This window comes from Triturus cristatus, chromosome 5_1 (assembly GCF_964204655.1).
Source record: "Triturus cristatus chromosome 5_1, aTriCri1.1, whole genome shotgun sequence".
Classification (NCBI taxonomy): domain Eukaryota; kingdom Metazoa; phylum Chordata; class Amphibia; order Caudata; family Salamandridae; genus Triturus; species Triturus cristatus.
In genome coordinates, this window is record NC_140587.1 from 163,516,189 (window position 1) to 163,543,088 (window position 26,900).

General features: G+C 46.3%; 1 protein-coding gene across 1 annotated transcript in view; it reads right to left on the bottom strand.

Annotated features, from left to right (window-relative positions):
• The window catches only part of LOC146830518 (complement C4-B-like), a 554,995-nt gene that overhangs the window by 366,926 nt on the left and 161,169 nt on the right, over positions 1 to 26,900 (bottom strand). The window contains exon 11 of the mRNA XM_085604724.1: positions 18,868 to 19,038. Coding sequence (XP_085460850.1) covers positions 18,868 to 19,038 — 171 coding nt within the window. The remainder of the gene's footprint in view (positions 1 to 18,867; positions 19,039 to 26,900) is intronic.

Genomic DNA, 26,900 nt, shown 5'->3' on the forward strand with positions numbered 1-26,900 from the left:
TACATGCCCCTGCCCACTGTGTCTCTAGTGGGGTCATCATGACATCCTGCGGATCATTTGCTCCGTCACTGTGAATTTCTTGAGAGAAAAGCCTCTATCCCATCCATATAAGTGTTACGCAGCATAGTTGCACAGTCTTTGCATGCATGTATGTATGTATGCATGTATGTATGTAGTATTGCCTAGCCAAAAGGCAGCGGAGCGCTGTACAGGGTCAAAGACAACCATGAAGTCAACAAGTGATAGGAGAGAAAGCTGGTTTGTGGATGGTTATTGCATTGTGATAGTGTCCATTAAGGAGGGCCTGGGTGTACAGATAGAAACGGCCTGCTGCCTTGTTTAGTCTATTCGTACACTTCTTAGTTTACCGTCAGATGGTGATGTGGCTGTGCCGAGAACCAACAGAGATAGTGAGCTTCTCTGGAAAAAAATAGGGGAGCTGATTGTGATGGGTTTGTCAATGATGCATCTGGGTTTGAAGATGATGCAGGATGGCAAGGGGAGCCAATGGGGTTCTATCTGGATGGAGGTGATGTGATCACATTCCTTAGGACCCGGGTAAGACATGCTGTGGCGTGTAGGATTCCCTTAAGCATGGCCAGACTCTCTACCAAGTGTTTGTTCTAAATAAACAATTAAAAAGTCAATGGTTTCAAAGTACGCTTTAAGCATGCTTTAAAACTATTCGTTAGGTCTCGCGTAGACAGCACATGCGCTGTCGCAAGACCTATAGTAAACACAATAATCAGGGTAATTTCTCCTGTCGCTTGCCATTGGTTGATTCTGGCATTGCTTTTCTTATCTCGCTTACTGTTGGCTGTTGATCGGATACGTCACTTCCGTTTTTGTAGGAAGCAGCACCGACCAACTACAGTTTCCCTACAATGTGAGTGCTTGTATATTATTTTGGGGACTACTTCTTTTTAGGTCGAGCATTACACACACCCATGCATACATAATCAGCACGGCGCCCTTTTACAAGCGTCATGCTGTTAATGGTTTCATTGTTTCCTCCACCATGCTCTCCGCTCTCACTCCCCCCTCCCTTCTCCCCCTCCCTCCTTGTTTAAAGAGCTTGAGTGCGGTGCTTCATCGGAGCCATGCACTGCACTCACTGTATTGGGATTGCCACGCGCCTGACTGTGGGGCCCAAGCACTCCTGTTTCCACAACCATTTGCACAGCTCGTAATTCCCCTGATTTGTGTGCCTGGGTGATCTTGCAGCACAAACAGCCAGCCCTTGTCACGTGACACTGCTTCTGAGGGCACCACTGACATTGCTGAAGCCTCCTCCCATGTTGGAGTACACCAACAAGAGAGTACGCTGCATCCGGAGTCCCCAAGGTGCCGCTGCAGCCATCAACCAGAGGGGAGATGTTGCCAGTCCGTCCCGCAGCACTAGAGGCCACAGTAGTGTGAGATGTGCTCCTGCAGCTCTGGTCAAGGAACCAGGGGGCATATCAACAAGCAGGCGATAAAAAATTATCGCCGTTTTCGGCCGAAAAGCGGCGATAATTTTATCGCCTAATTAGCAAGGCCATGCTAACGCGTGAAACCTTGCATTAGCGTAGGAATTCCTAACGCCCAGCTTTGCATCTCTAATGAGATGCAAAGTGGGTGTTCCTGACCTGGCATGACAGGAGAAATGTCGCTAAGCGACATTTCTCCTATTAGCAAGCCTAACGCTATGAAGCATAGCGTCAGGAAAAGTAGCGATAACACCTGTTATCGCTACTTTCCTTACGCCTGCTTCAGGAGTGACTTAGCCATGATATCCTATGGAAGGTGGATATCATGGCTAAGTTTGTTTGTTATCAGCAAGCCTAACGCTATGAAGCATAGCGTCAGGAAAAGTAGCGATAACCGCTGTTATCGCTACTTTCCTTACGCCTGCTTCAGGACTGACAAGGGGGCATATCAACAAGCAGGCGATACAAAATTATCGCCGCTTTTGCGGCCGTTTTCGGACGAAAAGCGGTGATAATTTTATCGCCTAATCAGCAAGGTCACGCTAACGCGTGAAACCTTGCTTTAGCGTCAGGATTCCTAACGCCCAGCTTTGCATCTCTAATGAGATGCAAAGTGGGCGTTCCTGACCTGGCATGACAGGAGAAATGTCGCTAAGCGACATTTCTCCTATTAGCAAGCCTAACGCTATGAAGCATAGCGTCAGGAAAAGTAGCGATAACACCTGTTATCGCTACTTTCCTTACGCCTGCTTCAGGAGTGACTTAGCCATGATATCCTATGGAAGGTGGATATCATGGCTAAGTTTGTGAGTCCCCATCAACAAGCTAACGTGAGATTATTGCTGGAAACCCAGCGATAATCTCACGTTAGCCAGTTAGCGCTAGGAGTTTTATCGCTGATGAGATAAGCGTTGCTAATAGCACGCTATCTCAGCGAAATTGGCGCGCCGGCGATAATTATCCGAGCGCTAGGTGCGCTCAGCGATAATTATCACCGGTTGTTGTTGATATGCCCCTTAGCCATGATATCCTATGGAAGGTGGATATCATGGCTAAATTTGTGAGTCCCTATCAACTAGCTAACGTGAGATTATCGCTGGGTTTCCAGCGATAATCTCACGTTAGCCAGTTAGCGCTAGGATTTTTATCGCTGATGAGATAAGCGTTGCTAATAGCACGCTATCTCAGCGATAAAAATCGGCGCTAGCCGGCGATAATTATCCTAGCGCTAACAGCGCTGAACGATAATTATCGCCGGTTGTTGTTGATATGCCCCCAGATACGGTGTCTAGCGGTGCCACAATCACCATTTGGCACCGTTCTCGGGCCACCCTGTCCCATAACTGAATCCAGACATGCGCCACACTGCGGAGGCTGGGGGCACCAGAGTTCTCCTTGATGTCACTCACTACCACCGCTAGTCCGGGTACATTGTTCCGCTATGCGCAACAAGTACTGTGACAACCCTGCATCACATCTCACCTTTTTAGCTTAAATATACTTGGTCATCTCAAGTTACCTGAATCGGACCTGAGTGGCCCCAGCGTTGCCCCTAAAACACAGAGGGCAGTGGTGGGGGATTTACTTTGGCGACATTCCAGTCTCTTCCTTCTGAAGCAGAGGCGGCCGGTGTACAAATTACTGTATCTCTCTTAAAGGGAGCACCCGCATTTTGTTTACCTGAACACTACTAATTTTGGGAGCACATTGCTTTACTATCAGACACCACTCTAAGCACTAGCACTGCTAGTTTGCCCACAGATTACCTAATCACCCGCTCTCACCCCCCCCCCCCCCTTTCCCCTCCCTCCTTGTTTAGAGAGCTTGCTGGCGCTCCGTTGTCATCAAACCTATCAATGAGCGTCGAGCGCCTTCACAAATGCATTTTTTTAAGAGCGCTGAAACGTCGTGCTTTAACTTTAAATATTTATTTTATTCATCTTTTTTTTTCTTTTCAACATCGGTAAGATGCCGCACTTTTACATTAACAATTTCTGCTTTTTAGGCAAAGAATAAATAAGAAAATAAAAGATCGGCGCGAATTCATCACTGGCACAGAAAAAAAGTTACTTGTCCGTCCTAATTTTAGGGCACAATCAACACCACCAAGTTGTTTAACAAGCAGTACAATGCAGGGAGAGATAAAATATTATTTATTTCTGTGACTAGACTTACCAGTACTGCCGAAACTTGATCGTTTACAATATTTTTTTTAATGTTGTGAAACCAGTTATACATTAAATACTTGAAGGGAGGATAAACAAGCATTTGCAATGCAATAGGTCTCGCATTTACAAGAGTTTGAGCTATTGTCATTGTAAATGACAATGCCTTTTATTTATGTTTTGAAAACCTGCAGGCGGTGCGTAAACACGCACTTTGTACTTATAGTCCTTGCTTACGAGAAGCAAGGTTGGCAGTAAAAGAGGCGCTGTTACTGACAGCCTTACTTCTCATAAGCAATGACTAGAAGTTCAAAGTGTGTGCTTACGCACCGCTTGCAGGTTTTCAAAACACATCAATAAAAGGCATTGTCATTTATAATGCCAATAGCTCAAACTCTAGCAAATGCGAGACCTATTGCATTGCAAATGCTTGTTTTCTTTACTTTTAGCCGTGTTGCAACATGGCTAAGAAACTTTGGCAAAGCCAACAGTTCTCAAATAGAGAGGACCTATTGGCTTTGTCAAATGATCCACCCTTCACAGAGCGGTACTTTTCAAATGCTCCGTGCAGTGGATGAATTGCAGCTGGAAAGAGCCTGCCACATGTGCACCATCAGGGTCTCTTGAAAGCAAGAGTCCTGCTGGTTCTTTTTAGGTCTCGCTGAGTCAGCGCGCATGCGCTGCTCGGAGAGACATTTTCTATCTGAGTTTTCAAAGTGCTGCTGGCTGGCCTAGTGCTTGTGTGCACGTGAGCGTGCACGCGCGCAGCCGCCAGCTTTCAGCGCTGCACCGCATCGCACACCACTCGCCAGCGCGCGCAGTCGCCAGCTTTCAGCACCGCACCGCATCGCACACCACTCGCCAGCGCCAGCCTACTTTTGCCATCGCGCGGCGCGCGCGCTTGTTCTACTTGTTTTAATTGTTCCTTCTGTTTGTCCGTAATTTTGATCATTTTAGGTAAGAGCCATAGACGTTGTGCTTTCAAACAATTAATGTTATGCCTTTCACTGTCCGGAGCTCCCTAGGATTGGCTTGAAAGCCATAAACCAATCCTAGTGCTCGCTGCTCCCCTGCACGACCAATAAGAGCAGCTTTAGGGTGCCCAGGACCTGCTGAGCATGCTTTTGGTCGTTCGTTTCCGGTTTACACTACAGGGTCTGACTCGTGCGTTTTAGGGAGAGCAACATCGTGTGCCAGGCCAGCAGACTCAGACCTTTAAGAACCAGAGCACAGAGTCAGCCACGGTTTCCATTACCCCCTACAAACAACTTCTCGAACACTCGATAAGTTAAACAAATGTGTTTTTCAAGTATTTGTAGGTCTGAAAATGACATATGTCTGTTTTTGTATATTTTTGTCTGTCTCTGTTAACTTGTGAGTTCCTATCTGTCTGTCTGCCTTCTACCAAGTCGTTTGCCTCTGCCAGTTTGTGGCTGTCTGTCTTCTAATTGTCTGTCCAGCATTACGGACGGTTGGTCACCCTGGGCTCCTGGCTGGTGGGTAATATGTATCTTTTCAGAACCCTCTGTGCACCGGGGCTAAACCCCTGCCCTCAGTCTGTGTGGGAGGAGGATGCGCCTTCACTGCTACAGAAGGCGTTCCTTTATCGTTATGTTTACAGCTCTGCTCCCATTCTTTCCCTGTCTTACTGCTCGGACAGCAGCACAGAAGGTCACTCATTGCATGGACATGTCTGTCCCACTGTCTGCCGGCCAATGGGTCACTACTTTAATGGCAACCACCCAAAGGAACAGGGAAACCCAATACACCAATTAGCACCTGTTTAGATCATTTAAACAGACAACAACGGTCTCATATGCACTAATTGCATTAAACATTTTACTATTTCTAAGGACCAGCTATACAAAGTAATAACAAAGCTGTTTTGCAATTTTAAATACTCTGTAAGTTCAGCCAAAGCTGCTAAGGTTCCATTACCCCCTGCAAAGAACTTCTCGAGTGTCAGCATTTCGCCTTTCTGTCTGCCTAGCTTGCTGTCTACCTACCTCGAATTAAGCAGTATTGGCTATGAGATCTCGAAAGTAAACACCAAGGAGCATGAAACTGCCATACTAATGCTATCTATGGCATCCCTCGCTATACTGTCTGGATTACGTTGGGCTGTACATCACAGTGACATCACAGTGTGATTCCATGCATTTTCTGCTTCTCAGTGGTAATATGTCTGATAGATGCTGCTTACGTGATTCAATTTCTGTTGCAACATTAAAACTTACATAATCAGTAAAGCACAAGCCATGTCGGATCCCACAACATACTGCCTATTTGTTGGGGTTGTTCTCTAACAGGAACACAAAGGTATGAACGGCCACTCACCTCATCTGTAAGGGTTTCTAGGAATCTGTAAATATGAAATGGCCTTGTTAGTCTCTAGGAAGAAACACTGCTCCTGCTATGGTGCTTTGACGCGAAGTGCATTCAATGGAAATGGCTCAAACATACGTATAACACAGTCCCAGCAGTGGTCAGAGGAACCTGTTTCCTAGTATCTTAGAGAAATACTCAATAGTTTCTGCAAATATTCCTGCACTGTTTTCTGGCACAGGTTTGAATTTCCACAAACATAAAATCTGGGAGAGTGAGAGGAGTTTTGCAGAGAGAAATCCATACCACCCTTTCTTACACTGGTATCCAACATAGAATTTGCTTCCATTAGCCCACATGGGGTGTATGTTTCTTTACCTTGAGAACATTCCACGGCTTTATGTTGGTAGTGATGATGCCAAGTCAGGTTGATTGTGGGACTTGCGTAGCAGATTATCTATCAGCCTTTCCTACTGTTTCGCTAGTAATGGATATCTCTCAATCTACTGGGTCTGCAGCCCATGACATTACTTATACCAGTGCATGCTTACATAGTTGTATTACACAATCGATGTAAAAGTACAAGGTTAAACATGAAGGAGGCTATTAATCTACCTTTCCTGAAGTGCAATATCCACTGTGTGTTTATGTTGCTTTTTCATGGCTTCTCATGTCACCAGTTTTATGTTGCCTCATATGGTTGGTGGGGTTAATATGCTAATGTCCAAAGGTTTACTCTGTCTGGCATGCTGTCTCATTGTCACTGTGGGGCATATTTATGGGGAATTGGCGTATGGCTGCCCTACACAAATGTGAAAGGGCAGGAATGCACCGTATGTGTGCAATACGTTGCATTCCTGTCCTTTCACCCTGTGCTGGCGCACAATGGGCTGCGTAAGGCCAATGCCTCAGTGGCATGCAGGGTTGTTTTGGTGCAGGAAGGGGCACCTTCCTATTAAAAAGCAATGCAGAGAGGCGTTTTTCTCTTTCTATGTGTTCAGGACACATGGAAAAAGAAACAAGCATTGGCATGGTCAATAGATCTCGCCTTTGGGACCTTATAAGTGTTTAGCCATGCAACAGTTGTTGTTGCACCAAGGATATTGTGCTGCATAACTAAATACTTATAAGGTCCCGAAAGCGATACCTGTTGGCTATGCCAATGCTTGTTTGATGTTGTGGCTGCTACATGTGCCCCATCAGGGTCTCTTGAAAGCAAGGCTCCTGCTGGTTCTTTTTTGATGTTTTGGCTGCCACATGTGCCCCATCAGGGTCTCTTGAAAGCAAGAGTCTTGCTGGTTCTTTTTTGATGTTTTGTCTGCTACATGTGCCCCATCAGGGTCTCTTGAAAGCAAGGCTCCTGCTGGTTCTTTTTTGATGTTTTGGCTGCCACATGTGCACCGCCAGGGTCTCTTGAAAGCAAGAGTCCTGCTGGTTCTTTTTTGATGTTTTGGCTGCCACATGTGCCCCATCAGGGTCTCTTGAAAGCAAGAGTCCTGCTGGTTCTTTTTTGATGTTTTGGCTGCCACATGTGCACCGCCAGGGTCTCTTGAAAGCACGGCTCCTGCTGGTTCTTTTTTGATGTTTTGGCTGCCACATGTGCCCCATCAGGGTCTCTTGAAAGCAAGAGTCCTGCTGGTTCTTTTTTGATGTTTTGGCTGCTACATGTGCCCCATCAGGGTCTCTTGAAAGCAAGGCTCCTGCTGGTTCTTTTTTGATGTTTTGGCTGCCACATGTGCACCGCCAGGGTCTCTTGAAAGCAAGAGTCCTGCTGGTTCTTTTTTGATGTTTTGGCTACAACATGTGCACCGCCAGGGTCTCTTGAAAGCAAGGCTCCTGCTGGTTCTTTTTTGATGTTTTGGCTGCCACATGTGCACCGCCGGGGTCTCTTGAAAGCAAGGCTCCTGCTGGTTCTTTTTTGATGTTTTGGCTGCCACATGTGCCCCATCAGGGTCTCTTGAAAGCAAGAGTCCTGCTGGTTCTTTTTTGATGTTTTGGCTGCCACATGTGCACCGCCAGGGTCTCTTGAAAGCACGGCTCCTGCTGGTTCTTTTTTGATGTTTTGGCTGCCACATGTGCCCCATCAGGGTCTCTTGAAAGCAAGAGTCTTGCTGGTTCTTTTTTGATGTTTTGGCTGCCACATGTGCCCCATCAGGGTCTCTTGAAAGCAAGGCTCCTGCTGGTTCTTTTTTGATGTTTTGGCTGCCACATGTGCCCCATCAGGGTCTCTTGAAAGCAAGGCTCCTGCTGGTTCTTTTTTGATGTTTTGGCTGCCACATGTGCACCACCAGGGTCTCTTGAAAGCAAGGCTCCTGCTGGTTCTTTTTTGATGTTTTGGCTGCCACATGTGCCCCATCAGGGTCTCTTGAAAGCAAGAGTCCTGCTGGTTCTTTTTTGATGTTTTGGCTGCCACATGTGCCCCATCAGGGTCTCTTGAAAGCAAGGCTCCTGCTGGTTCTTTTTTGATGTTTTGGCTGCCACATGTGCACCGCCAGGGTCTCTTGAAAGCAAGGCTCATGCTGGTTCTTTTTTGATGTTTTGGCTGCCACATGTGCACCGCCAGGGTCTCTTGAAAGCAAGGCTCCTGCTGGTTCTTTTTTGATGTTTTGGCTGCCACATGTGCCCCATCAGGGTCTCTTGAAAGCAAGGCTCCTGCTGGTTCTTTTTTGATGTTTTGGCTGCCACATGTGCCCCATCAGGGTCTCTTGAAAGCAAGGCTCCTGCTGGTTCTTTTTTGATGTTTTGGCTGCCACATGTGCACCGCCAGGGCCTCTTAAAATCAAGGCTCCTGCTGGTTCTTTTTTGATGTTTTGGCTGCCACATGTGCACTGCCAGGGTCTCTTGAAAGCAAGAGTCCTGCTGGTTCTTTTTTGATGTTTTGGCTGCCACATGTGCACCGCCAGGGTCTCTTGAAAGCAAGAGTCCTGCTGGTTCTTTTTTGATGTTTTGGCTGCCACATGTGCAACAACAGGGTCTCTTGAAAGCAAGGCTCCTGCTGGTTCTTTTTTGATGTTTTGGCTGCCACATGTGCACCGCCAGGGTCTCTTGAAAGCAAGGCTCCTGCTGGTTCTTTTTTTATGTTTTGGCTGCCACATGTGCACCGCCAGGGTCTCTTGAAAGCAAGGCTCCTGCTGGTTCTTTTTTGATGTTTTGGCTGCCACATGTGCCCCATCAGGGTCTCGTGAAAGCAAGGCTCCTGCTGGTTCTTTTTTGATGTTTTGGCTGCCACATGTGCCCCATCAGGGTCTCTTGAAAGCAAGGCTCCTGCTGGTTCTTTTTTGATGTTTTGGCTGCCACATGTGCACCGCCAGGGTCTCTTGAAAGCAAGGCTCCTGCTGGTTCTTTTTTGATGTTTTGGCTGCCACATGTGCACCGCCAGGGTCTCTTGAAAGCAAGGCTCCTGCTGGTTCTTTTTTGATGTTTTGGCTGCCACATGTGCCCCATCAGGGTCTCTTGAAAGCAAGGCTCCTGCTGGTTCTTTTTTGATGTTTTGGCTGCCACATGTGCCCCATCAGGGTCTCTTGAAAGCAAGGCTCCTGCTGGTTCTTTTTTGATGTTTTGGCTGCCACATGTGCACCGCCAGGGCCTCTTAAAAGCAAGGCTCCTGCTGGTTCTTTTTTGATGTTTTGGCTGCCACATGTGCACTGCCAGGGTCTCTTGAAAGCAAGAGTCCTGCTGGTTCTTTTTTGATGTTTTGGCTGCCACATGTGCACCGCCAGGGTCTCTTGAAAGCAAGAGTCCTGCTGGTTCTTTTTTGATGTTTTGGCTGCCACATGTGCAACAACAGGGTCTCTTGAAAGCAAGACTCCTGCTGGTTCTTTTTTGATGTTTTGGCTGCCACATGTGCACCTCCAGGGTCTCTTGAAAGCAAGAGTTCTGCTGGTTCTTTTTTGATTTGTTGGCTGCTACATGTGCACCATCAGGGTCTCTTTAAGCAAGGCTCCTGCTGGTTCTTTTTTGATGTTTTGGCTGCTACATGTGCCCCATCAGGGTCTCTTGAAAGCAAGGCTCCTGCTGGTTCTTTTTTGATGTTTTGGCTGCCACATGTGCCCCATCAGGGTCTCTTGAAAGCAAGACTCCTGCTGGTTCTTTTTTGATGTTTTGGCTGCCACATGTGCCCCATCAGGGTCTCTTGAAAGCAAGGCTGCTGCTGGTTCTTTTTTGATGTTTTGGGTGCCACATGTGCCCCATCAGGGTCTCTTGAAAGCAACGCTCCTGCTGGTTCTTTTCTGATGCTTTGGCTGCCACATGTGCACTGCCAGGGTCTCTTGAAAGCAAGGCTCCTGCTGGTTTATTTTTGATGTTTTGGCTGCCACATGTGCCCCATCAGGGTCACTTGAAAGCAAGGCTCCTGCTGGTTCTTTTTTGATGTTTTGGCTGCCACATGTGCCCCATCAGGGTCTCTTGAAAGCAAGAGTCCTGCTGGTTCTTTTTTGATGTTTTGGCTGCCACATGTGCCCCATCAGGGTCTCTTGAAAGCAAGAGTCCTGCTGGTTCTTTTTTGATGTTTTGGCTGCCACATGTGCCCCATCAGGGTCTCTTGAAATCATGAGTCCTGCTGGTTCTTTTTTGAAGTTTTGGCTGCCACATGTGCCCCATCAGGGTCTCTTGAAAGCAAGAGTCCTGATGGTTCTGTTTTGATGTTTTGGCTGCCACATGTGCCCCATCAGGGTCTCTTGAAAGCAAGAGTCCTGCTGGTTCTTTTTTGATGTTTTGGCTGCCACATGTGCCCCATCAGGGTCTCTTGAAAGCAAGACTCCTGCTGGTTCTTTTTTGATGTTTTGGCTGCTACATGTGCCCCATCAGGGTCTCTTGAAAGCAAGACTTCTGCTGGTTCTTTTTTGATATTTTGGCTGCTACATGTGCACCGCCAGGGTCTCTTGAAAGCAAGACTCCTGCTGGTTCTTTTTTGATGTTTTTCCTGCTACATGTGCACCATCAGGGTCTCTTGAAAGAAAGATTCCTGCTGGTTCTTTTTTGATGTTGTGGCTCCTTACTTTTTCGCTCAATGCATTTATTTCATGTTACAGATAGTGTAGTGAGTTAAACTATCGCCGCTGAAACATGCAGTGATATGAAGGTCACATGTTTGAATTCCCACAAGGCCATCTGAGCCTTTCTTCCTTCTGAAGTCGGTAAATTGATTAACTATCGTCGGTAAAAAAATACACTTTTTATTTGCGGCACTTGGACACTGCAGAACTGCAGCGCGACGATATATTCACATTTGTAACTTTTTTAACTGTTTTCTGTATTTGTATTGAATGCTGTGGATGTTGGCATGGGGGAATCCGGTTTTGAGAACCTATTTTATTCTGCGGTCTGTGCATTTTTTTATGTCAAGCAGCAGCAGACAGAGCTCTTTAAGAGTGAAGTTGACCCTTCATTCAAGGCAAGTACTGGGTTGCCCTAAATGGGCAATACCAGACCTGCCAAGCTTAAGATACTTTTCGATGTGTTAAGTTAATTTTATTTATATAGCGCATTAATGCCCTGAGGCATTAACTGTGCGATAGTTCAGGGAAGAGAGTATGGTTTTAGCAAGTGGGTGGGGACATGGCGAGTGGTGCGTTGGGCGTCCTGCTCTGCCAAAACAGCCCCCCCCCCACCTGTCACTCCTGCCTCCCGCACCCACAACCAAGCAAGAATTGCTATATGGGGCCACCTCCTACGTCCTTGGGAGGTTTAAATGCAGCTCTGTTGTGTAAAAACTTCACACTTCAGCTGGAAACCTTTCTATTAAAGGGCTTCCAGCTCACCCTATTAGGGTTCGATGGCGGCCGCCAATTTCATTAGGTGAATATACTGGCCTGAGCCAAGACATGATTGACATGATTGAAAGTTATAGCGCCAGGACACCTCAGGGTAGCAGAGCGCTCTAGAAATCTTAATAACATAACATAACATAACATGAGCCAATGGCTGAAAGAGGCAGACCCAAAGGCCACCACCTCTGTACATTATTAGCAGTAGCTCTGTTTAACTGTGGTGCTGTCAAAGCCCGGACCGAAAACTAGGGTTACCATTTCAAACACCACATTCCATTCCGAACCTCCTACCAAGGCACCTACAAAGCCCCCAAATATTCTAATGCTGCAAACTTGTGTGGAAACAAGAATTGCAGACCTGCAGGCATATGAAATTTCAGAAGAACCACATTTTAGTTAAGAAATTGGGATGTTTGAAGCAGAATTATTATTACTAGGGGCAAAGTAAGACGAAAAACGAATTCTAATGAACATATTTGGTATTCTTTGTCCTCAAGAAGGGCTCGTGGAAGCGAGATTTTAACTTTTAAATACCATCTCAGAGGCCTCCGAGTAAACTTCAAGATCTGATTGAGAACAAAGGGTGGGGGGAGGGGCAACGCAGTTTAGAAGTGTATATGCTATTTATGCGCATTGAGGACCCCACCCAGAGTGGAAAGAGACCACACCCCACTGGTGGAAATGTCATACCATCAGCTGTGTGGAGTCCACTGAGAAGCCACAGACCCCCAGCCCACTGGAGGAGCTGTAGCCCACCCGCTGCACGCAGTGCGGAGTCCACCCCAAAGCCACATAAGCTACCCTCTGAAGGGACAGTTAAACCAACAGTTACGTGTATGCAGCGATCACCTGTGGGGTGACACAGACCCCACCCCACCGAGGAACTGTTCCACCTACCACCAGCTATATGACCATGAACCAAAAGCGACATAGTACCCCTCCACACTAGAGAAACTGTTAATCCACCAGCGGTGGCACAGGAGTGGACCCAGCAGCGGCAGAGCCCCCCACCCTATGGAAGGACTGTTAAACCACCAGCTGTATGCACTGCCCTTCAAGAAGCAATGGTAACAACCAGTACATTAATCCCTACAGATCCGTGCAGAGGGCTTATTTATGATGTTTCTGCACGTGTATTTATTAATAACTAAAGGACTTGACCAGAACCAGAAAACAAAGGCCTAAACAGGTGAGATCTAGCCACACTAAAAGGTGCAGGGGGCTTAGTTTTCCTCTGTGACATTATTACTACCTGCAATTTATGAAGCAATAAACACCATTTTGCTCATTATGTTACACCATGGTCATAACAAGGAGTCTGGATTACACCGTGGTAATAAGTGCGTGAATGTGCGTTTATTTGTACACTTACCCCAATTAGCATGTTTAATTGGGACACGTTTTTCAGAGGTATCGCATTAACATGCCTCTTGCTCCTTTAACAATTTATGAAGCATAAAAGCCTCACATTACCAGTCAACCACAGCTGACCCTTCATTCAATAAAAATACCAGATAGCACCACTCACTGCATACTGTGCGAATGGTAAACTATGTTACCTTATTCCCATATGTGGCAACGTTTCTATGCCATATTGTTTTTTTGCCATAAGTTCTTTTGTTATGCTATGTTGTCAAGTTACATCCTCACGCTCTCATGGGTTGATGCAGTACAGGAGTCTGAGGCTCTGCTACTGCGGAACCTTCCCAGACGGGCTTCGATGGGCTCGGCATAAAGTGCACCTGCTTCCCATAAAGTCTGCCTTCAAGGCTCTATGCTATTGTTACAGGGTCTTTAACAAATCAGGTGCCAGCTATCTTCACCGCTTCATCAAACCCTACCGCGCTTCCACCCTCCAGTGTCGGAGGTCTTCGGGGGCTCGGCTGGCTGAAGTCACCACAGTTAAGAAACCGCTGGGACACTTCTGCTGAAGTAGCCATGCGCTTTATACATTGTATTATTATTGTGTGAAAGCTTACTGTTCAGCGTTCTTGCAGGAGTGGGCATCGTGGCGCTTTTAGCTGTTCTCAGAGGTCAAAAAAATAGTAAAATGAGTGTGCACCATTTGTGTGCTCTGAAACAGCAATGCTTCACAGCTGCGCTGCTCTGAGCACTCCTGTGTGGGTGCAAAAGCCACTGTTGATTCTTGGATGGAGACGATGGAAGGAAGGACAGTGGTCTCATTCTGATAGTGAAGCTGAACAAATCAAAAATCATCCCCCTCCAGCTGACCAAGCAGAAAGGCAGTGTCCCCTTTTTGACGTTCACTTATCTTTGAACTTTTTTTATATTTATTGGATACGAAATACTTTGTACATTTTCCGCATCCCCTTATTGTTCATGCTGCCAAAAATGCAGTTGGTCTACATGTGTGCACCAGTCTCTGTCTCCAGATCATACAACAGTGTGGTTCATCGCCATCAAGATAGCAGGCAAGCCAAAAGTAAACTTCACAGAATATACAGAAGAACCGTGTAAGTAAGTCACGCAGCGATTAAGGTCTGAGAAATGTGCAAACAAAGCAATACCTTGATCTAGAGCCGACGGGGGGAGGGAGGGAAAGTGTAAGCGCGCCATGCGCGCATTACTGCTGACACCGTGTTGCAGGGTCCCCGGGAGCTTCCGAGATGATCTGGAGCCAACGGGGGAAGGGAGGGAAAGTGAAAGGGCACCATGCACGCGTTGTGCGAAAACCCCGCGAGCGGTACACGTGCACATCGCCTGTCCGGGCACGTGCACATCTCCTCTCCCCTTCGGAAGCTAAATCGACAGCAATAGATCTCGCAAGCGTGCAGCGCATATGCTGCGTCGCTAGGTGAGACCTAAAAAACAGTGAGGGGGCATGTTTGGCACTTCGTACGCACTTGTCATACAACTTATGAGTATCCCCTCAATCCTCAGTTATTTAAAGAACTCTGACTTGTAATGTTAACTCAACTTGGCCGGAACGATGGTGCTAGAAAGATCAGTGTTGCGGAGGGAGGTTGCATAAAACAATGAATAAATACCTTGCAAGTTGTCTCGTTCAGTTCCAAAGTCGACTTCACAGGAACAAATCCAGCAAGAATTTCCCCTTTAGAGACCACCACTGGCAGGTAAAGCTCATTTTATAAAGCAATGTTTTCGAGTTAGTTCACTCTCCTAGAACGCTTTTAAATATCGGATGAGGAGGGACTGTCTGGAGAGAGGTAGGGCGATTACTCGTGGCTGTCACACGTGGTGACTGACTGCTCTCTGGCCTAGGGGTGGAGATTTAAGGTCAAGAGTGTCAAACACATCGGTTCCAGCAGCTGCTTTTCTTGATTTCTCTGCTAAGAGTCAATCTTGGCTCCTATTAGCATAGGCGCTGGAGCGGTGGGTGCGGGGGTGCTGCAAATCAAAACAAGCATTTGCAATGCAATAGGTCTCGCATTTGCGAGAGTTTAAGCAATTGAAATTGTACATGGCGATGTCTTTTATTCATGTATGAAAAACCAATACGAAAATACGTAAATAAAAAGGCATCGTCATTTACAATGCCAATTGCTCAAATTCTTGCAAATGCGAGACCTATTGCATTGCAAATGCTTGTTTTTGTATTGTTGTTAATTTGGAACATGGAGGCAGGTCCCCAGTAACAAAACCGTCCCCCACCAAAATGCCTGGTAGCCAGTCCAGCCCTGCACTTAAGGGGTGCCAGTGTCCAGATTGTAATTCCATGCGGCAGAGCGTTACCACTTTCCAGGTAAGAGAGTATGAGGGCTTGAAGAGCACCTCTGAAGTTGGTTCTGGAAAAAAAGTATGAGTTTTTTTTAGAAGAGAGAGCTGTTACAAGGCCACCTTTGTTTTTTGACAATGTGTTTCTTTATGGTGAGGGCGGTGTCTATGCTGAATCCAAGTGACCTGGGGCCAGATGTACGAGCATTCACTTTTGCGAGTCGCAAATTGCGTCGAATTGCGACATCACAATTTGCGACTCACAAAAGTGAATGTACAACAGTGTCCCAGACACTGTTTGCGATTCCCAATGGGGTCGCAAATTTCATGCCCCATTAATATTCATGAGTTAAGCGCAATTTGCGCCCCCATTAGGAGTGGCTAGAACTCCCAGGGATGGTGGCCTGCTGTGGTCAGCAGACCACCATGTCTGTGACTGCTTTTTAAATAATGCAGTTTTAACACAAATGCAGCCCGTTTTCCTTAAAGGCAAATGGGATGCTTTTAAAAAAGAAAAATTAAACTTTTCAGTTTCATTTTTTAAGGGCAGGCCGGGTGAGGAGGGATTTCGACAACAACGAGGGCAAATTATTTATTTATTGAATTTTCCCATGTGGTCGTTGGTCGAATCTCCCCCCAACCCAGCCCCACCGCTCTTGCCTGCGCGGGCTGCAGCTGTTTAAATGCTCCTACTTAGAGTTAAGGAAACCAGACCTACTCAAGAGAGTCACAGCTGAGGAACACAAATGGCTATTAGTCAACATGGCATATATTGTAAATCCTCTGTAGGATTGCTGGAAACTTCATGCATGTGTCTACTTACCCTATGAGAAATGCTTGGGTAAGAAGCTGCAAGTGCTTCAAAGAAGGTTTAGTGATAGCCAAGGAGCCCAACGGATTGGCTAGTGACTGCTAAAAGGCCCTCAGGGCCACACGAAGGGCATACTTCCTTTTAAATTACAGCAATTGTAACATTGTAAACAGAGAGGATACCTTGTTACCTCTATGTCGGCTGAGTTTGATACATGTGACAACAAAAACATTAAATAAAAAGAGACGATGCAATTTTCTCAGGTGAGACAACTAAGTAGAAAATCATTAAGTAAGTGGTTTCAGCAGAAATCCTAAAATTCAGGCACAAGATATGAAACCTGCTGCTTCAAGATGCATTTTATAGAAACATCAGGGGCTACACCAGGCTTGTTTTCCTGGTTGCAGAAGAAGTGCAAGTACTAAAGGGCCAAAGGTGGGGTAAAAACATTGTGTGAAGACTTCAAGTTAACTAGCCTCAGCCAATGAAACGCACTACTAACGGTGGCAACAGCCGAGCTTCTCTTGGGCCCAGGGAGGAACAGACAGGCTTCCACAAATTAAAGGGGGTTTCAGCAACCCCTTTTATGCATGCTTCTGTCCACCACTGGGTAATGGTCATGGTGCTCACTACATCAAGTCAGGTTTTTATGTGGCAGTCTGAGAGGGACACACTGGCTAATCAGCGGACGCAAGCTTTCAGTGTGCCCAGCCTGTGCTCGGCGCTTTCGAGATACAGAATTTGCAGGGCTGCCTCTAACTGGCCGACTGTTCTAGAGCATGACCCTGTCAGCTGGGCCTTGAGCTCATCCTTGAGGTACAGAGATAATCATCACCACTCTGAACAGTATCAATCGATCAATCAGGATTTATAAAGCACGGCTAATCACCCGATGGGGCATCCAGGTGCTTGCAGGCCCAGGAGGCTTTTTCGAACAGCCAGGGTTTGAGGGCCATTTGGAATTCTGGAAGTGAGGTGATGGTCCAGAGGTGCGTGGGGAGGCTGTTCCAGGTCTTTTCTTCTATGTGGGAGAAGGAGCGTCTTCCACTTCTGCTTCTGTAGATGCGGGGTGAACGCGCAAGTGAAAGGGAGGCGGAGAGTAGTCTTCTCGTTCGTTGGTGGAAGTTCAGGTGGTGGTTAATGTAGGCATAGAATAGCTTCCACTCTCCGGAAAAGGACACAGCACCACGACATTTACCTCATCATGGTATAGTTTCCTTTTCTCAACTGGTGCTGCAGAGCTTTATTTGGAATCCAAAATGAATACAAAATCGATGTTATGGAGGGAGAGTACGGAATTGAAGCCACTGGTGCTAATCAACGGCTCACTCAAAATGTGTGCCATCCTCGAAATGTATATCCACATCAACCTGAACAAGAAGCAGCTTCAGCTGTATATCCTAGGTTTCCTACACTGAAGGAGGAGAAGAAACGCACGGTTAGAAGGATAAGTATTATGAAGTCTCAGACCAGACATCCCAAGTTTCAGCCAGTGTGGTTTTCCATGGCATAGTCTGAATGTGGAATGCAACCCAGAAACCAAACAAGGTTAACACTCCAATGGGGCCTTTGAGATACAGTTTCAAATGCTGCTGCAAGCTTGGGGAGATGCAGTGACCTTAACAGTGACCCGCTATCTTATAAAACATGCAGAGCATTTTCACAGATGACACAATTCGCACAGCACACAATCATAAGCACAACCACACAACAACACACACACTGTGAGTGAAGTGAAGGACTTCAGTGATGAGCGACTGGATCCATTTTAATCCAGGGCGTTGATGAATCCCATCCCTGTGGCATGCAAATAACACGAAAAGAAGCCAGTGGCCTCCAAACATTGGGTCCACTGGGAAGAAAAAATTAGCTATGCAGAAGTAAAACATGGGGCACAATTACAGCTATCTATTGCAAAGCTTTTAATCACCCTACAACACAAAAGTGTCCTTTTGCACACAAATGGCCATTGTACACACAAGTGACCAGCCATGGGCAATTATATCCACTCCACTCTAAAAAGCAGTCTACACTCTACCTTTGCTACATGAAGCACTTATCTATACCATGATCAGGCTTTTGTCTATCACTCACTGAGTATTAGTGGGAAGACTCTGCTGTACCAAAGTACTACCACGAGATACTAGTGATATTTGGAAGCAATACAAGAGTCAGATAGCAAAACCTAACACATATATTGATTTCTCCTCTTGCACACGTCAAAAAGAACACCACAAGATAGACAAGGAAAGGATTAGACAGTTATTCTATGAAAGTGTAACAGAGTATAGCAGAGAAGTTTTCAATTGGAGTAGTTGTCAACAGTTGATTAGGTGATGGTTAAACAAGCAGATTTTAGTTCCATTTCTTATTGACTGGTTGTCTTAATTAGTATGATCCTGGACATATCACTTTATCTCTATTTCATAGTAATGGGGCATGGTTCGATTAGCCTTGTGATTTACATCTACTCTGGCCCCCACCAAAGAGAGAAGACAAGACATTAATGGCTGTATGACTAAAATGATCTTGGTACAAAAATCTAGAGAGATGAGCCCTTCCTCTTAGCTCTTACTAGTGATCCACCAAGCCTGTACGATCTTCAATAATAACCAAAGACAAGAGACACTCACCGATATATCCAGTGTCTTGGCAGGAGTGGGTGTGTTGATGTAGTACTCCAACACTCCATTCTGATTTGATTTCTGAGTTGCCAGGGAATGCCAAGGGGCTCCATTTGTTTGCATGGCCAACTTCACAGGGATCCCGGCAGCCACGGAGCCATCCGTGTGAGATACCATTGTCTGTTAAATGACACAAACAATATCAAACACGTCATTTTGGTCAATGGCAATGAATTGTGCCAAAAAAAGACAGGAAACACACTGTCATACTTCTGTTGCATGTGTATTACTACAATCAATAACAAGCACAGACTCCAGGTAGAATCTGCAATACTAGAGACACAGAAGGGGCTCATGGCTCACTAGACTGTCTTTAAAAACATGTGTGGCCTTCTCCATCCTTCAATAATCATTATTCATACCTCGCAGGTGTACCACCATTAAACCATCATCTGTCAAAGTGGGAAAAACCATGACAGCAGGCGCTGCTGAGATGGAATCACTCCCCTGCTAAACTTGTCGATGTTGGTCCCAGATCTCGAGGCACAAGATGGAGTTCCAGATAGAGTTATCAGTTCCAAAGACCGGAAATTCCATCCAGTGGCTGGTCAAATTGAGGGAGTTTTTTTGTTTACGCTGGTCCACTGGCAAAACTTGGACTGACATTTCTTAAGGCTGGAGTCTAATGTCACCATCATTTGAGCATCAGCTGCATAAGCCATCATTGTGACTCAGAAGGATCAGATGAGGATGGCCAATGGCATCCAACAGGGTGGGGCGAAGGAAGTACTCCTGTGGAACCCTGTATCAGAGAGAACCTGAAGGGCGGCAATTGCACTGCATTGTGATGGGTTATGAAAGGGTTCTGCCATGGATGTCTATTTAAGTCTGGCATTGGCAGATGCTGTGAAAACCATAGAAAAGGAGGTGGCAGAAATCAAGAAGGATGAGTACTTCTTAGTCTTCCTTTTCTAGAGCCCACCCGAAATGGTCAGAATGGCTAGAAGGGCTGGTCCGCCAGAGGCCATCAACCAATTGAATAGGTTTGAGAAGATTGTAGAATTTAATGTAATGGGAGAGTTCACCTCGAATACTAATACTTTAGCAGGGAATTGGAAAAGGGAAATGAGTCAGACTTGCTCATCAGAAAGGGCTCAGCACTGGGCTGTTCAAAAGGGGGAAAACCAAGGCTCTCATCTAGTCCAAATGAAAGGTGCCAGAGAGGACTTTCAAAGGTCAGTGAACAAAGTGCCAATGTTATGAGTGACGGATTAAGAATGTGAGGTGTGCGGGGATCAAGTGGAAATCCTAATGCGTGATTTGGCTACACTTGCAACACCGCACATTGTCTATTCCCAGATTTGTGGTGAGGCAAAGGGGACGCAGAAAACATCCATGTCTGTAAGAGAAGAGTCAATGGTTTTAATTTTTAAAAAATAAAAAAAAGTGGACGGTTAGTTATAGAACTAGGGAGAGCTACAGAGTTTTCTTAGGCCTTGGGATCTGTGAATTCCTTATTGAGTTTAAATATTTCACCAGGAAGACTGCTGAGGGCCATAAAATGTTTTAGAGTAGAAAGGATTTGTATTTAATAAAAAATGTAAGATAGTTTTTCCTCAAGATGCATTATAGTTTTTATGGACTGGCTTGACAGCGAAGTCGCCACCAGACAATTATGTGGGTATGACTAGAGAGGGCCTTTGGCTCTGCCCACATGTTGAGAGCTGGGAGTGTATGATTGACTGGGCAGAAGTTGTGTGCATCCACAAAATGTTGTTACACTACACACAGTTGTGATCATTTCATTTATTTAACCATCTGACTGAGCTTGAACTTTCAGGTGCATACATGACATTCTGATGCTAATAAAGTGTCTTAGATAACTAAATCATCAATGGTGTTTTTCCCTGCCAGCAGCCCATATTGGAGGAGGGCACTCATTAACCTACATGCATGTTTAGCTCTGGCTCTCCAGTGCAGTTGAGCTTTTGACCTACACCAATATTATTCAACAGTTCTTTGCTTCCACAGAAAAGCATGTCCATCCCCATGCAGTTTATTTGTAATGCTTCATATTACCATACAACATTCCTTTATAGGCAAAGTTATTGGCATTGGCAATACACTATAAAAGTAGAGAAGATGGGGTCGAGCTCAACTGTGAGTGGCAGAGCCAAATGAAGGTTAAAGTCTAGCGTATTTATATATAGATAGATAGATAGATAGATAGATAGATAGATAGATAGAGACATTTACACATATCTATACATATATATATGTGTATGTGTGTATCTATCTATCTGTTAAAATTAAAGTCAAGAACTTATGAAATCTGTAAAAATACAAAAAATACAATACACAATGCAATCTGGTAAAAAGGATTTGCCACTGGTAATCCAAACTGGAAATGGTAATTTAATTGATAAGTGTTAATCACAAATGAAATACAGTATTCACAAATAATGTGTCAATCTCAATATAGTAATGAAACCATAACTGACTGACGGACTGCACGTGTAAAGCACTGTTTGACCTGTCAGCCATAAGGTGGTCTTCCCCAATACTCTTTGCATCCACTCCTCTTATTTTGCAGAATTTATTTTCCCTTGCCTTAGGACTCTGTAATTTAATTTAAGGTGGATTTGTAGAGCACAGCTTGTCACCCGTGAGAGCATCCAGGCGCTGAGTAGGTGAGTGTAGGCGTGTGGTTAGGCTGGGCTTGGGTACAGGAAGTCTTGAGGGTTCTGCAAGAAGACTAATTGAATAGTCAGGTCTTCAGCTTCTTGTGGAGTTCAAGAACTGAGGAGGAGTCCCTGATGTGCAGGGGGAGGTAATTCCAGGATGTTCTGCTTCTGTGGATGAGTAGTGTGTGTTTCGCTGAGAGTGATGCTGAGCGAAGTTGTCTGGTGGGTTGGTGGAAGTGAAGCTAGTAATTGAGGTACGTGGTATGTGGGTTCTGTGTTGTGTACTGGCTTGAATGCGTGTTTGAGAGATTTCAACTGCCAGCACTTCTGGATGAGGAGCCAATGAAGCTTTCTGAGGAGTGGTGTGGGTTCAGCGTCGGAGGTTGAGGACGAGTCTGGCGGTAGCAGCATTTTGGATGGTTTGGCGTCTGTGAAGAAGCTGGGTTGGGATGCTGGCATAGAGTGCGTTGCTGTAGTCCAATCTGCTTGTGATTAGGGCCTGTGTGATGGTACGTCTGGTGTCGGAGCCACTTGAAGATTTTGCATAACATGCAGAGGGCGTGGAAGTATGAGGATGTGACGGCATTGACCTGTGGCTTCATGGCGAGGTTGATGTCCAGGATGAGGCCTAGCTTTCTAGAGTAGTGGGCTGGGGTAGATGTGGGTCAAATGTTAAGTGGATCACCAGGTGGAGTCCCAAGGTGAGGTCTTATTCCCAGAGATCAGCACTTCAGTTTGTCTGTGTTGAGCTTGAGGCAGTTTTCTTTTATCGAATTGGCAACACTTGCCATACATTGTTTGGAGTTTGTCTTGGTGGTGACAGTGGCATCTCGAGGGAAAGAATGAGCAGGGTGTCATCAGCGCAGGAAAGGATGTTGATTTCATGGGAATCTGATGATGTTTTCCGGAGGAGTCATGTTGAAAAGCGTGGGGCTGAGTGATGATCTCTGTGGGACACGGCAGATAAGGTCCTTTTGATTCTAAAGTGAACGATGTGAGTCTGACTCATTGTGTTCTTCAAGAGAGGAAGGAAGCTATCCATTTCAGTGCTGGTCCTTGGATTCCCACTGTGAGTAGTCTGGCGATGAGTATGTGATGGGAGACTGTGTCAGAAGCGGCGGAGAGGTTGAGGAGGAAGAGGGCGGTGGTCTGTCCATGGTCGAGTATTGTGAGTATGACATTTGTGGCAGCAATGAGGGCTGTTTCGGGTGCTGTGGTTGTTTTGGGATACTGATGACGAGTCGTCCAGGAGCTTGTGGCATTCTAAGTGGTCAGAGAGTTGTCTGTTGATGGTCTTCCTGATGACTTTGGCTGTGAAGGTGAGAAGCGAGATGGGACGGTAGTTACTGAGTACTTCGGATTCGGCTGAGGGTTTTTGTGAGGAGGGCAGTGACTTCGGCATGTTTCCACCTATCTGGGAAGGTTCTTGAGAGAAGTGGTGATGATTGCAGTGAGTGCAGCGCTGATCGTGGCTCTTCCGAGGTTGTAGATATGGCGGGGGCAGGGGTCTGTGGGAGCATCGGAGTAGACTGTCATCATCATTGCTGCAGTGTCCTCGATGGATAGATGATTCCTTGCTGTCAGTTTGTCATCTTTGGTTGATGAGGATAAGCAGGCTAGGAAGGTTGATGAGGGGGTAGCTGTAGATCTTGGTGGTTTTTTGTGGAAGAAGACAGAGAGGTTGTTGCAGAGTTCTTCTGTTGGGGTGATGGTGTTGGTTGCTAATGTTGGGTTGATGATTTCCCTATACAATGGTGAAAAGTTCTTAGCAGTATTTGGAGCTAGTTTACATTCTCAGGATAAGGGCCTTTTTTGCCCTCCTTCACTTGATGACGAACGTGTGGCCTTGTAAGTGTTTCTTGCAGTTGTTCCTTTGGTGGTTCTCCATTTCCTTCCGAGTTGTTTGCAAACCTTCTTGGATTCTCTGAGGTCATCATTGTACCAGCTGGATCTTTTGGGTTTGGTGTTTTTCAGGGGTGCCAGGGTATGGCAAAGGTGGTGATCTAGTTTTTGCAGTTTTTTGTGTCAGTGATGAGGATGTTGGTGGAGTCTGAGTAGTTTATTTGGAGGGCATTGAGCCATTCTGTTTCTGGAATGGTCTTCCAGTTGCGTCTAGGGGTGTTGCTAGACTCCATAAGAGTAATTGGTGGCCCTGTTAAGTGGAAGTAGACGATGGAGTGGTTATCCCATGTGAGTGGAGTGATGTGGCTGACTTTAACTTTATTGCTGGGAGATAGGATGGAGTCCAGGGTGTGTGCGGCAATATGGATAGGGTTTTGTACACGCTAGGTGAGGCCGGTGTCTTGTAGACTTCCGAGCATGCCCAGGTGATGGAATCTGTAGGGATGTCGAGATGAAAGTTGAGATCGCCTAGAAGTATGAAGTCTTTGGTACCCATGGTGAACAATTCTGTGAGGAGGTCCTAGGCGCCTGTTCCATAAAAGTGGCTTGTGGATTGGTGTGAGAGGTATACTGGATGGTGTCTCTGTGGATGATGGTGAGTCCTCCCTCTGGTTTATAGGGTTGGACTTGGTGCAGGATTTTTTCCAGCACCGATGTGGGGTTGAGTCGGGTTTTGGTGAGGAAGAAGAGGTCCTGTGCATGGGAGTCGATGAGGTCCCAAATCTCGGTGGAGTGCTTGCGGAGTGATCATGTGTTGATTGTTAGTGAGTGCTGTTGTTCGGGGTGGGTGTGTGGTGCTGTGTGAGTGCGGGTCTTGAGTTCTGACTTGGTGAGATATGTGGTGTGTGTTGTGGGTGGGAGTGGGTGTGTATATGCAGGTGAAGTGGCAACGCGAGTAGGCAAAGGGCCCAACCGTGGACTGAGTTGAGGCAGCAGCTTTCGTGGCAGCATCCAGGGTTAAGCAGGTGGATTTTCTCGACCGAGTAGCTGCATGAGGAGTTTGGACCAGGGTTCCTGGTGCTGGGTGTGGCCCAGGTATGGACTGGTCCCGACGTGGTTAAGAGGAACAATGGATACAAAAAGGAGCAGTTAAACAGAGATAGAACACACAGCACCGACAAAGAAAGAGCAGTTACAGAGTCAGCGGCAGAACAAGCACTTAAACAAGAAAAACGGCAGGAGACAGACACCAACACGAGTCCGAAGGGCAAGGCAAGGGCAAGGGCACACTGAGCAGACGAGTGACACCAGGACACCTACTATGCACCCTTTACCACTGCTAACCAGTGCTAACCAGTGCTAAAGTGCTTGTGCTTGTGCTTGTGCTCTTCCCTTTAAACCTGGTGAAATTGGCTTACACACAATTGGCACATTTAATTTACTTATAAGTCCCTATTAAAGTGGTATGCCGTAACCAGGGCCCGTGGATTAAATGGTATTAGAGAGCCTGCCGCACTGATTGTGCCACCCACTTACGTAGCCTCTTAAAACATGATATAGGCCTGCCATTGTGGCCTGTGTGTGAAGTTTTAACTACCATTTCGACCTGGCAGAATAAACCTTTTCCCAGGCCTAAAGCTTCCTTTTTTCCTATAGAGAAGGGTGCAGTGTCTTTAAAAAGCTGCTCATGTTCTTTTAAGCTTATTACATTTAATGAGTGATAACCTTTGCTAAGTAGCAGGAAGGAAATTCATGCCTGGTGTCTAAGAAATTGTAATTGAAAACCCTCTTAAATGAAACAGAAAGTCAGATTTTAAGTCACAATTTTGAAAATGCCACTTTTAGTAAGTTTGCATTTTCTTGTCCTAACCATTTGGTACCTTCAGTCTGTTTCCTGGGTCACATGAATAGGTGTAGCTGGAATTTGGCTTTTGTATTCTCAACGGTATCACAGAGGAGAGTAGGTGTTGGCAGGATGGGCCATCTCTAGCCGAAGATGGAGCGGTCACCTGCCACACTTCAAAGGGGCTGACTCAGCACACTCACAAAGGAGACTAGGTGTTGGCAGGATGGGCCATCTCTAGCCGGAGGGGGAGCTGTCACCTGCCACACTTCAAAGGGGCCGACTCAGCACACTCACAAAGGGATTCACACTAGTCTATTGTGACCCAAGACAATCTTGGGCCGGGCCAGGTCAGGAAGGAAGGAAGTTCCAGACACCTCTGTGGGAGGGAAACTCTAGAAGCTTCTCCTACTTCAAATGGGGCACCAGGTATGAAAATAGGACCCTCAGACCCACTCTTCAGTATTCTTTTGGCTACTACAGAAGAAGGACTTCCCTGCTTCTTGAGGCCTGACCTGCTTACTGAGAAGGAAGACAAGACCTGCTCCCTTCATCCCAGGCTAACCTGAGTGACCCCAAGGATCAGCTGGCTGACCTCCTGGGACACAAGATGCTCCAGGGGCCTACCTGCATCTGTCCGCTGACCTGCTGCCTGGGACTGCAAGTGGACCTGCCTGAGCCCTGTGGACCTCTGCTAGAGGGAGTCACTGATCCCCAAGAGGTGCCTCCCAAGGCCCTGAACCCTTGGCGGACATCAGAGTGCACTCATTTGAACCTACAGGATACATCCTGAAGTTTCTTCATGACAGCAATTAGACAAGTTCTCACCAAGACCTTGCTGCCAGCGCTGACCGACAATTTAAAGCTCAGTGAAACGGAACCTTTACGCAATATCAACTGCCAGCATGACCAACAACTCAAGATCAGCAATTTGTGCAGCAGCATCGTCAGCCCACAGTGAACACCAACGTGAAACTCCATCATCGACCGTCCGTGATGCCCAACAAGATCATCGTGCAACAGCGACGACCATCCGCGACGCCCGGCTTGCTCTTCTCGCTACAGCGGGTATCATCCGCAATGCTAGGATCATTGTGCTACAGCAATGACCATCCGCGACGCCCGGCCAGCCCTTCGCGCTACAGCGATGACCATCCGCAATGCTCTCCCTGCTCCTCGCGTTCACTTCCACTGCCAATTAACTCTTTGTCCTAGACTTGAGCGAAGCTAACTTTTGCAGTGGGACAAACTTGGTCCCTGTATCTGGCAGGTGCTCCATCGCAGTCAGCCTGAACTTGTGACTTTCCCCTGGTCTACCACAACCAGATGACCGCGAGTGGCGCTTTGTGCATTTAGCTGGTATTTTCAGCTAAATGTCTAAAATTACATGTCTCCAGTTCTACTCTTTGGATTTTTGTTGTTTTCGTCTCCTTTTATTTATTAAATTGTCGTCTATTTTTTAAATTGGTGTGTGATTTTTCTTGTGTTGTACTTTCACTGTATTACTTACTGTTTGTGTGCTACATAAGTACTTTGGAGTGCCTATTTATCCAGCAAAATAGTACAAAATCTCTGCTCTATACCCAGCGGCTAGCAAAATTGTACATAATCTCTACTGCTTATGCTGCCATAGATTAAATGGTAGAGATAATGTACAATTTGATCAGCGGACA